Source organism: Prionailurus bengalensis, chromosome B3 (assembly GCF_016509475.1).
Source record: "Prionailurus bengalensis isolate Pbe53 chromosome B3, Fcat_Pben_1.1_paternal_pri, whole genome shotgun sequence".
Classification (NCBI taxonomy): Eukaryota; Metazoa; Chordata; class Mammalia; order Carnivora; family Felidae; genus Prionailurus; species Prionailurus bengalensis.
The window spans coordinates 62094720-62107059 of NC_057355.1; the positions used below are offsets into that span (position 1 = coordinate 62094720).

A 12340-nucleotide genomic window follows, 5' to 3' on the forward strand; every position below is an offset into this window, starting at 1 on the left:
TTCTGTTTTGTTTTGTTTCATCTTTCCTCCCATCAGAGAGTCCCCCTTAAAATTTCTTGCTGGGCTGGTTTAGTAGTCGAACTCCTTTAATTTTTGTTTGCCTGGGAAACTTTTTACCTCTCCTTCTATTTTGAATGACAGCCTTGCTGGATAAAGAATTCTTGGCTGCCACTCTTTTCTGGCCTGCCAAGTTTCTGTGGATAGGCCTGCTGTGAACCTGATCTGTCTTCCCTTGTAGGTTAAGGACTTCTTTTTCCCTTGCTGCTTTCATGATTCTTTCCTTGCCTGAGTATTTTGTGAATTTGATAGGCCTTGCTGGTGGTCAGTTTTTGTTGAATCTAATGGGAGTTCTTTGTGCTTCCTGGATTTTGATGTCTGTGTCTTTCCCCCAGGTTAGGAAAGTTTTCCGCTATGATTTGCTCACATAAATTTCCCTTTTTCTCTCTGTTCGTCTTTTAGGACCCCTAGGATTCTGATGTTACTCCTTTTTTTTTTTTCTTTTTTTTAAATGTTTATTTTTGAGAGAGAGAGACAGAGAGAGCGTGAGAGCATGAGTGGGGGAGGGGCAGAGAGAGAGGGAGACACAGAATCCAAAGCAGCCTCTAGACTCTGAGCTGTCAGCACAAAGCCTGATGCGGGGCTTGAACTCATGAATTGTGAGGTCATGACCTGAGTGGAAGTCAGATGCTTAACCTTAACACTGAGGTACCCAGGTTTTCCTGATGTTATACCTTTTTAATGAGTCACTGAATTCTGTAATTATTATTTTGTCCTCTTTTGCCTTAGCTGCCTCCTTTTTCTACGTCATTATTCTCCATAAGTTTGTTCTCTATATCATTGATTCGCTGCTCTGCCTCATGCGTCCTTGCCACCATGCCATCCATTCACGATTGCAGCTCAGTTATAGCATTTTTTTTATTAGATCCTGACTAGCTTTTACTTCTTTTATCTCCACAGAAAAGGATTATAATCTATTTTCAACTCCAGCTAGTATTCTTATTATTGTGATTCTAAATTCTGGTTCAAACATCTTGCTTGTATCTGTGTTGATTAAGTCCCTGGCTCTCATTTCTTCCTGTTCTTTCTTTTGGAGTTTTGTCATTTTGAAGGAAGAAAAGGAATTAATAAAGTAAAAAAAGAAAAAAAATTTAAAAACAACACAAAGAAATCAAATGAAGGATGGTAGATCTTAGGTGTGTTTTTGTTTGGTTGTTGAAAGAGCTTGATAGAGAAAAAAGGGAAAGATAAGAAAAAAATGGGAAAGAAAAAAGGAAAACGTTTGAAAATTTGAAAAAATGAATACAATAAAATAGAATAAAATGAAATGATGAAAGTAAAATAGAATTTTAAAAATTTACAAAAAAGTAAAAAATATCGTAGAAAAAATTAAAAATATTTTTAATAAAAATGGAAAATAAGTTCTTTCTCTTGTATTCAAGAAAAGAAAAAAAATCGAATAAAAGGGCCAGCGAACAGAATAAAATACTATTGAAATTACATCTGGTTTCCTGTAGAAGTCAAATGATGAAGCACTGTATAATCTGTAAACTAAGCTGGTGGAGAGACTTGTGTTCCTGAAGAGCACGGTTGGCCTAGTTAGGTGGGGCTTAGTGAATGACTCTGTTCTCCACTAGATGGCGCTGCTTGCCTTACTGGGGTGGATTGTTGTGGTGTGTGCAGGCGTGTGGGGTGAAAATGGCATCACCCATTTCTCCCCAACTAGCAATCAAGCATCCCTCCTTTGACTAGGGATTCTGTCCACTCCCCACTTCTACACTGTCCATGACCAAGCCGTCAGGCTGCTAGGTGGCACCTCCCTCCTGAGTTTTATCTCAGATGGGGCTGTGTTTCCCAACACCTCACTTCTAAGGGACTGCAGCTTTGACCTGCTCAGACCCTCTGGGGGAGGGTCTCGCTGAGCAATGCCTGGGTTCCAGCCTGCTCCTAGGAATGTTCTACAGACTGTGCTGCTGTCGATGCCCAGAGACTGCAGCTGGGTGCCAGCCCATCCCAGAAAGTTTGCATGATTGTGTAGCAGCAGTGTTTTAGGGATTATGGTAAATAACAACACACATCTGGCACCAGGCTTCACCCTTAATGACCTTGTTCCAGCACCAGGGAATGTTGTTATTCTCTGGGGTCCTTTGGGACCTTTGCCTGTGGGGAGGCTGCACAGCCTCTACCAAATGTCCTCCCAGAAGGGGAACCGCCTCTCCTCGTGTGGCCTGAGGACCCCTTGGACCTCACTCTGCTCCTGGGGATTCGCTCTTCCCACCAGAGCTCCATCAGGTATCCAGCTATGAAGTTTCAGACTCTGCACTCCTGCTGTTTAGAGTCTTAATGGAATTTAAGCCCTCTCCTTTCTCCCTTTTTTGTTTAGACCCTTGTGGCTGTTTCCACTCTTCCTTTTTCTCTGCAGCTGCTTTTGGAGGGGGGTGCTTTTCCTATACTCTCCCCCTGTCTTTGTGCTCTCTCTGCCAGCAAAAACAGCTCCCTGCCCTTGGTGGTTTCTCCCTCCTCCATTTTACCTCTCTGCACTGCATACCTTGCAGTTCTGTGGTTCAGGTTGTGCAGATTGTTGTGTTAATCCTCAAGTCAGTTTTCTAGGTGTGCAAGATGGTTTATGGTTGATTTGGCTGCATTTCAGGGATGAGAGATGCAAAAAAAACTTCCATGCTTTTCCGCCATCTTGGCCCCTCCCCCCAGATTTTTCTGTTTCCGCCTCAAAAAATTTTTTTAACAAAAATGTTATTGTGTCAGTGCTGTTTTATAACATATATTGTTCACTGAATTTCATATACAACTTCCTGCTGAGATACATTTTTATATCATTTTAAATTTCTTTATGATATTTTACTATATAAATAGTTTAGTTAGTTGTTCCTCTATTACTGGACATTTAGATTGTTTTCAGAGATTTTCACTGTTGTGCCAAACTCTGAAGTAAATATCCTTAATTATTTTCTTGGGATATATTCTCAGAAATAACATACCTAGAATAAATGGTATGTACATTTTTTAGAGCTTGCACACTGACAAATTATTCTCTGGTATTATTGCTATTTAATTGTTAACAATTACTTTCTTCCCTGAAAATACATGTAGTCCTAACTTTGGCCAGAAAGAATAGTTGTTTGCAACAGCTCTCTTTAAATTATTATTATTATTATTATTTTTTTTTAATATTTTTATTTGTTTTTGACAGAGAGACAGAGCGAGAGCGGGAGAGGGGCAGAGAGAGAGGGAGACACAGGATCCAAAGCAGGCTCCAGGCTCCGAGCTGTCGGCACAGAGTCCGATGCGGGGCTCGAACTCGGGAACCTCAAGATCATGACCTGAGCTGAAGTTGGGCGCCTACCCGACTGAACTGCCCAGGCGCCCCAGCTCTCTTTAAATTATTAAGGGAAAGTGTTGGGGAAGAGATTTTTTTTTAATCGAAGTGTTATTGACCTACAATGTTAAATTAGTTTCAGGTATACAACATAGTGATTCACCATTTATATACATTATTCAGTGCTCATTACAATAGGTGTAGTCACAAGAGGTTTTTAATTAAATGTTACTAATTGCTGTTAACTTCTGCATGAATAATTCTCCTTTAGTAGATAGAAGTGAGATGCTTAAGTATTTACTCTGATTATAGGGAGAAAACAGAGGAAAATGATGGAAAAATTATAAAATTTAGCTTACTGTCCCTTGGAAAGAGAGAACAACTGTTCATCCTTTTCTTTTTATGCAAGCTTTTAATGCAAGATTTAATGTTTCTTCTTATCTTTTTTATCCAGCTAAAAAAAATCCAGTTCCTTTGATGTAGACAGTGTTCTTAGAGAATTGTTGTCAAAAAGATAGAAGAGATTAGTTTGAGGGGACAGTAGGGTGGATGACACATGTTCCTTGAATGGCAACCAGGTAGCCTTGATTCCATTTCCAAAATATATTTTGAATAATGAGGTAGATGAAGTGTGAAACTAGGGTGCAAAATGAAAAATTGATGGGGGGGGTCCCCCCAGGTTTGTCTGACAGGATTGAAGAGAGCAGGTGAAATAGGGTGTGACTGCATTTAAATCTGCTATGTGAGCAGTGTGATCTACTGCAGTGGTGGGTTGGAATCTGAGCTTTGAATTGAGACTTTTATGTCCACAAGTGTTTTTGGTGATAAGTAATCTGAACAGCACATTAATTTTTTGGTTCACAAGTCAAAAATCTAAAATGATGTACAGTGAGAAACCTCACTCCCACTCATGTCCCTGTTGACTCTTCCTGCCCACCCGCTCTAGGGAGCCGCTCTGTAGTTTCTTGTGTAGTTGGCAGTTTTGTTATGCAAATATAAGCAAATGTGAATACATGTTCTTATTTTGTCTAATTTTACTCAAAAGTATAAATAACAAACTTTGTACATCTTTAGTGGTTTTTTTTTTTTTAATTTAAATCCTAGAGAGCTTCCCTGTCGCTTTGTGGAGTTATTTTTCATTATTGTTATTTTGTTTGGCATTAAAAAATTTTATTTTTTAACGTTTATTTATTTTTGAAAGAGAGAGAGAGTTGGAGGGAGCATGAGCAGGGGAGGGGCAGAGAGAGAGGGAGACAGAATCCGAAGGAGGCTCCAGGCTCTGAGCTGTTAGCACAGAGCCCAGTGCAGGGCTCGAACCCACAAACTGTGGGATCATGACCTGGACCAAATTTGGACTCTTAACCGACTGAACCACCCAGGCACCCCTGGCATTTTCTGTTAAATGGAATTTCCATAGTTGATTCCTGTATTAATAGACACTGGGTTGTTCCCAGTTGCTGTGGTAAATTGTTTTGTTTTAAGTTTATTTTGAAAGGGAGACAAACATGAGTGGGCAAGGGGCAGAAAGAGAGGGGGAGAGAGAGAATCCCAAGAGGGCTCCACACTCTCCACACAGAGCCTGATGTGGGGCTTGAATCCGTAAACCGTGAGATCATGACCTGAGCTGAAATCAAGAGTCGGATGCTCAACCTACTGAGCCATCCAGGAACTCTCCAATTGCTCTAGCAAATTTTTTATTATTATTTTTTTGAGGCTTTTAAAAAATTTATTTTTATACTGTATATTGTCTAGATTTTTCTTAATTAACAACATCTTTTTAAACATTTATTATTGAGAGACAGAGACAGAGCATGAGCATGGGAGGGGCAGAGAGAGTAGGAGATACAGAATCTGAACTAGGCTCCAGGCCCTGAGCTATCAGCACAGAGCCTGATGTGGGGCAAAGTCACACACCGCGAGATCATGACCTGAGCCTAATTTGGATGCTTAACCGACTGAGTCAGCCATGCGCCCCTTAATTTTTTTTTAATGTTTTTATTTTTGAGAGAGAGAGAGAGAGAGACAGAGCACAAGTGGGGGAGGGGCAAAGGGAGAGGGAGAGACAGACTCTGAAGCAGGCTCCAGGCTCTGAACTGTCAGCACAGAGACCGATGTGGGGCTTGAACTCACAAACTATGATAATGACCTGAGCCAAAGTCGGACCCCCAACTGACTGAGCCACCCAGGTGCCCTAGATTTTTTTTCCTAATACATTGTAGAGGTCTGCCATTGCATCCTGTGTAGATCTACATGAAAAGAAGCAGCTGTACAGTATTGAATTGTGTGGATGCAATTTAATCTTTTAACCATTCCCCTATTTTTCCTTTTTTTTTTTAATTAGAAAAAGCTGTACCATTACATATTTGTCAGAGTCTATCTGTAACATAAATTCCTAAAAGTGAAGTTGGTAGGTCAAAGTTACAGCATTTCAAATTTCGCTAAATATTGCTGTTTTCTATTGCTGTGAGCGATTACCGTAAACTTAGCAGCTTCAAAAGACCCACATTAGCTCACAATTTGATAGGTCATGAGTTGGGACTTGGTATGGCTGAGTTCAATGCTCAGGGCCTTAGAAGGCTAAAATTAAGGTGTCTCCTGGGCTATATTCCTTTCTGGAGGCTCTGGGGAAAAATCCACTTACAAGCTCATTAAGGTTATTGGCCAAATTCAGTTCCTGTGATTGTAGGACTAATGTCCTGGTTTCTTGACTGGTTGTCAGCTGAGGACCACTCTCAGCTCCAAGGAGCTGCCTGCATTCCTTGCCATTTCGTTTCCTCCACCTTTAGAAGAAAAAGGGGAGGATCTCCCCCACTGAATCGCTGATGCTTTTAGGCTCTTTCACCAGTCCCTCCTATAGGCTCAAGTGATTAAATCGGGCCTACAGTGGATAATCTTCCCTACATTAAGGTCTGCTGCTTTAGGACCTTACTTGTGCACAGTCCCTTCTCAGCAACAGAGGTTAGCATGAATACCTGGAAGAGGGTGTGTGTATACAGAAGGGGGCTTCTTGGAATCCTCCTAGACTCTTGCCTCCCAGTTGCCGGCCACTCTAAGAGTTGTACCAATCTGCACACCTACCCGCTGTATACAAGTGGGCCCATTTTCCCTCTTCCCCGTGTTTCTATTGATTATTAAACTTTAGTTATTTGTGAAAGTTTTGTGTTTAAGATATTAGAATTTTGTTCATAAATGTTACACATATTTATCCTTTGTCTTTGTTGTCAGAAGGTTAAATTGTACTCTACTGTATCATTTTTCCTTTGGGATTTCTGGCTTAAAAAGGTTTTTATCTGTTTTCTTCTAATACTTCATTTTTTAAAAAAATGTTGGTTTATTCTTTTTAAAAAAATTTTTTTTTTCAACATTTATTTATTTTTTGGGACAGAGAGAGACAGAGCATGAACGGGGGAGGGGCAGAGAGAGAGGGAGACACAGAATCGGAAGCAGGCTCCAGGCTCTGAGCCATCAGCCCAGAGCCTGACGCTGGGCTTGAACTCACGGACCGCGAGATCGTGACCTGGCTGAAGTTGGATGCTTAACCGACTGCGCCACCCAGGCGCCCCCAAAAATGTTGGTTTATTCTTAAGAGAGAGACAGAGACACAGAGCCTGAGAGGGGGAGGGCCAGAGAGAGGAGGAGATACAGAATCTGAAGCAGGTTCCAGGCTCTGAGCTGTCCGCACAGAGCCCAATCCGGGGCTCGAACCCCCACCAACTGTGAGATCATGACCTGAGCTGAACCGATGGAACCACCCAGGAGCCATCTAAAGTTTTTAAAATTTTTTTTAAAGATTTATTTTTGAGACAGAGACAGAGTGCAAGTGGGGGAGGGGCAAAGAGAGGGAGACACAATTCAAAGCAGGCTCCCAGGCTTTGAGCTGTCAGCACAGAGCCTGATGTGGGGCTCAAATTCACGAACCATGAGATCATGACCTGAGCCCAAAGTCAGGTACTTAACTGACTGAGCCACCCAGGTGCCCAACTAATACTTCATTTTTAAAAAATGTATATCAGTGATCAAAATGACTAGCCACTTGTCATAACTGCATGTATTAGAATTATAACGTTAGAATTAAATAACATTAGCATTAAACTATTATCGTTGCAATTCCATACAACTGCCTCACTTGCTGACATTTGAGATGTTAAGTATATGGTTTCTTTTTCAGATTCCTTTCTCCAAATTTTTCTTCTCTAATCAAGGAAGAATCCGGGATGCCCAGTACCAGCTTCTGCTTGATAAGGTAACATTTTCCTGTACTTTCACTCAGAACTGTTCCCTTTAGTGAAACAGAACTCCTGTGAGGATCATTTCAGTTCATTTTTGAGGGCTGGCAAATGAAAGCTAAAAATTCTTGAGGCCATCCCTGTTACTCCCATATGGAGGTTGACTCAGACATATCTTGTGAGCCAAACCTCCATCCTGCAGGAATTTCCTATGGTTGTCATCATTTCAGCCTGCTCACATTTTATTTTAGCTCCAAATTAGTGAAAAGTATTGAAGTTTAGGAGGGCTACAAGGAACCTGCATTAGACATACATGCTGACCTTACCAGTCTGAAGTGGCACTACTTTGGAGAGGGAAGAGAAAGTAGAAGGTAGAAAATCAGCCCTGCACTTATGATTTGCTACAGCATTTGAGAACTCTGGTGTACTTGCTAAGGGCTGATAGTGTCAAGACCCAGCTATGTTAAATTCTTTTTTTTTAAACGTTTTTGAGAGAGTGGAGAGTGAGCCCTGCGCATCCATGCTAGCAGAGAGAGAGGGAGCCCTAGAATCCAAAGCAGGCTACAGGCTCTGGGCTGTTAGCACAGGGCCCCATGTGGGGCTTGAACCCATGAACTGAGAGATCATGACCTGAGCCGAAGTCGGACGCTTAACTGACTGAGCCACCCAGGTGCCCCAAGACCTAGTTATATTAATCACCTCAGGAACTTCAAAACTCCAGGAATGGTATCAGTATACGAGATTTTGATCAATTTCTGTATTTTCAATGTAGATCTCTTCTGTTGGATTCACCCTGGCTGATAAAGTGGATGGTCCATTCTTCCTGGAGATAGATTTTATTGGAGTTTTTGCTGATCCAGCCCACACAGAAGAATTTGCTTATGAAAATTCTCCAGAGCTTAACCCAAGACTTTTTAAGTAGTAGAGATGGTATGGTAATTTTGTACTACCAAACTGCATAGTATCATCCATGATGACAGAGACAAAATATTTAACAGCTTCCCATTAACGGCTGGTATGTATTCCCTGAGACAAAGCTAAATGCTGTTGCCAAGAAAGGCCCCATAGTGGGAGACACAGCATGAAACCAGGTTCTAAGCTGCACTTCAGCTTAAAGAATGCAAGTCCTGATGTGGAGATAATAGGTAAAGAACTTAACTGTTTTGGATTAGAATGATTCCTGTGAGGAACTATTCCTGCCCAAGTTGGTATTGTCAAAGCAGGGTGTCTCTAAGATGATTGTTGATGTCTTTGTCTCTCTCTGTTCCTCATAGGTTTCTTGTGTTTTCTAATCCATCATTTGAGGAAAGGAGACTGTTAAAGATTGCTGTACAATTCAGTGATTTTTTAGTATATTCACAGAATTGTCAATCGTTACCATAAGCTAATTTTAGAAAATTCTATCAAGCCTAAAAAGAAACCTTAATTGAGTTTCTTTCTCATTCTCCCAGCCCAGGTATCTATGGATCTACTTTCTTCATGGGTTTATCTTCTCTGGATATGTCTCCTACAAATAGAATCCAATAATATGTGATCTTTTATGTCTGGTGGTTTTTCATTTAGCATAAATGTCTTTGAGATTTATCCATGTTATATCATGTTATGGTGTACTAAAAAAGAATGAGGTACTAATAATTTTTAATCCATTCATCCATTAATGGACAGCTGCATTTTCTCTACTTTTTGGCTACAATGAATAATACTGGTGTAAATAGTGCATACAAGTTCTTGTCTGGACATGTGATTCTGCTTCTCCTGGGTATATATATATACCTAGGAAAATTGCTGGCTCATATGGTAGACACATATTTAACATAATACCAGTCTGTTTTCCAATGATCTCTACCTTACTAGCAATATCTGAATATATTCAGCACCCAGAAATATATCAGTGTTCTCTGGGCTCACATATCTAACGGTAAGTATAACAGAATTGGTATGTGCTGTGAAAAAATACAGAAGGAAGACATGATCATTTCTTAGGGTGGGAAGAGGTGGTCAGGAAAGAATGCACAAGGAGGACAAGTAGACACCTGTTAACATCTTACCTGGTCAACTCAATCTTGGAAGCCAATTTATTTACAAACAATCCATCTACCACCATGAGAAAACACCTATGAATATCTTAATTAGTACAAAGCTCAGAAGCTCCACTTAGGTTCAACAAGCATGGCTATGGTGCTAAGCAAGTCGTCTTTTTCCATAAAGTGAGTAAAAGGTCAGTTTCACAGAGCATAATGATCCTTGAAGCAGCAATCCTCAGATTTCAGTATGGCCCTGTATGTTTTTAAATAAGCAAGGCTAGAATGAGCAATAGAGTATGTTGAGTGACAGAAGCCAATTATATTAAGTGATCTGAACTAATGTGCAGAGGTAACCAGATACTTCACATAGGTAGAATATTAATGCCATAATAAACCCAAATGGCCCCCAGTTTGATCAAGACTACTAGATTCTCTAGAGGAGCAAGAAGTGAACTTTCTCAACTTACCCTATTCATAACTTTTTATTGGTGCAATTTCTACTAAAGCTTGTGGTAGAACTACCTACCATCAGGGTAAATGCTGTTGCCTAGAACAGGATTACAATTAATATTAGAATCAGCACACGGAACTTGACATGAAAAATCTAGGTCAAGAATCTATAGGATGAGTCTCAGTTCAAAAGTGAATTGTAGAGAGACTTAAGTAAAAACCACGTCAAAGAATATGTGAGCCTTAAAGTTAATAACGTCTTCGGAGATGTAGCATGTTAAGAATGCACCGACACTACATAAATAGTGAACAAAGAACAGAAAAAGGTTTTTTGACTAAAGCGGGGAAGATAGTAGAAAAATATTTACAAAAAGTGTTCAGAATAAGGTAATATTTACAAGACATCAAAAAATTAATCTTCAGCCATGATGAGGCCTCTTCGAGCCCCAAAACCTTTGCTTTCTTCTCCTTTCGTTTTTGCTCATGTTGCTTCCGTTGTTCTTCCCTAAGGAGGGACAGGTACACATTAGGCTCTAGTGAAGCTCAAGAATCCACCTGTTGTCACACTCCTGTCCAAGCTTACACTGACCTCCTGCACACTTGCACAGAACACACTCTCATCGGACACTGTCCTCTATCTAGTGGCTTGTCTGATAGAAGCCATATCTGTAAGTCATTTGTGTTAAAGGGCTACAAACTGGTATTTTTCCTTTTATGTTAATGCGGCACCCTACAATTAAGCATGAAACTGGGACAGAAGGCACCTTGGTGCCTTAATTTGTTTTAAATGAGAAATCTCTACTTTTGGAAGTTAGAGGTCAGGCTCAAAGTCATATAGTGTGGTGAAAATACTTGAACTAGAACCATAGTCTACTGAATTAAGCCACTGTACTTTTCTGTAAGGAACTGGGGATTCAGACAGGGGGAGTCAGGATTAATGATTTTTTTTTTTTTTTTAAGTTTTATTAAAGTAATCTGTACACCCAATGTGGGGCTTGAACTCACAACCTGGAGATCAAGAGTTGCATGCTCTTCTGACTGAGCCAGCCAGGTGTTCCTATGTTAACAATCTTAACAGCAAAGTTAGTAAAGGTCTTGGTGGCAGCTGGCTATAGGCAACTCAATGATGGGCAACCCTGCATCAGTAGAGTTTTATTTGGGGAAATGACTCCACCAGCACCTGCCGCAGCCCACTGCAAGCTCTGGCTTTAACTTGGTTTTCAAGCAGAACGAAGCCGCTTAGGATCATCCTGGGCTCTCCCCTAGTGTAGCCTAGTAACCCAGGTTTCCCTGGGAGTGAAGAATTACATCTATCTGTATACTTAGGTGCTCCGGGCACTTGGATTAGGGGCTGGAGGGTTGTCCAGGTGTCCTGTTGGGGCCAATAGGTCATGTGAGAGAACAGTGTCCCCTTCTGTATCACCTACAGAGCTTTGTAAACCATGCAGTTACTTGGGCCCCACCTCCCACTTACTAAATTAGAAACCATTGTGGTGGGGCTTAGGCACCCATACTGTTAGGCAGTTCTGTATGTGATTCTACTCCTACTCTTCCTAAATACCACTATTATCAAAACTTTCTGTCCCTCAGAGGCTTTCTTTTTATCTATAGTCTTTCAACATTAAAAGAACTATAGACCTGCATAATTATGTACTCACCTAGTCTGGAGAGGAGGTTGTTTGTAAGTTTTCTTGTGGAAGCTAACTCTGCTTACATGCTCCTTCAGAGAATTCTTTTCTTTAGATTGTCCCCATGGTTTCAGTTTTCCTAGTTTAGGAAAGACAAAGAGTTAGGAAGATTCTTGTATTTATAGTCCCAATTTTATTCTCTATCTGGGACTACTCCTTTTCAGTATTTACACTTTGTTTTTATAGATATTTGCCAGCATAGTTCTATTAGCTTTAATTTCATATTCCACAGATCCAATTTGCATTTTTTTCTCCTAAAAATAAAAGTATGTCCTACTTCTTAATCCTTGGAAAGTCACAGATAGTCCTCATACTACAAAAAAAAATCTTAATACTAAATCCAATTACATAGCACATTAAAAAAAGCCATCACAACTAAGTAGTTTATCCCAAGGTTAAACATATTTAATATTATAAAGTATTTCATCTAGGAAATACAAATCAAAACCACACTGAGATACCACCTCATAATGGTCAGAGTGGCTAAAATTAACACATCAGGAGACTATAGATGCTGAAGAGGATGTGGATAAACGGGAACCCTCTTGCACTGTTGGTGGGAATGCAAACTGGTGCAGCCACTGTGGCAAACAGTGTGGAGGTTCTTCAAAAAATTAAAAG

General features: G+C 40.4%; 2 protein-coding genes across 4 annotated transcripts in view; one reads left to right on the plus strand and one right to left on the minus strand.

Annotated features, from left to right (window-relative positions):
• The window catches only part of NDUFAF1 (NADH:ubiquinone oxidoreductase complex assembly factor 1), a 28902-nt gene extending 19811 nt beyond the window's left edge, over positions 1 to 9091 (plus strand). For all 3 annotated transcript variants that reach the window (XM_043555616.1, XM_043555615.1, XM_043555614.1), the window contains 2 exons: positions 7500 to 7574; positions 8330 to 9091. In XM_043555616.1, the coding sequence (XP_043411551.1) occupies positions 7500 to 7574; positions 8330 to 8479 (225 nt within the window). In that variant the 3' untranslated portion in view covers positions 8480 to 9091. The remainder of the gene's footprint in view (positions 1 to 7499; positions 7575 to 8329) is intronic.
• Positions 9092 to 10268: 1177 nt separating this feature from the next.
• NUSAP1 (nucleolar and spindle associated protein 1) overlaps positions 10269 to 12340 on the minus strand; it is a 41347-nt gene continuing 39275 nt past the window's right edge. Inside the window, 3 exon segments of the mRNA XM_043555613.1 lie at positions 10269 to 10475; positions 10478 to 10536; positions 11690 to 11798. Of these exon segments, the coding sequence (XP_043411548.1) occupies positions 10444 to 10475; positions 10478 to 10536; positions 11690 to 11798 (200 nt within the window). The 3' untranslated portion in view covers positions 10269 to 10443.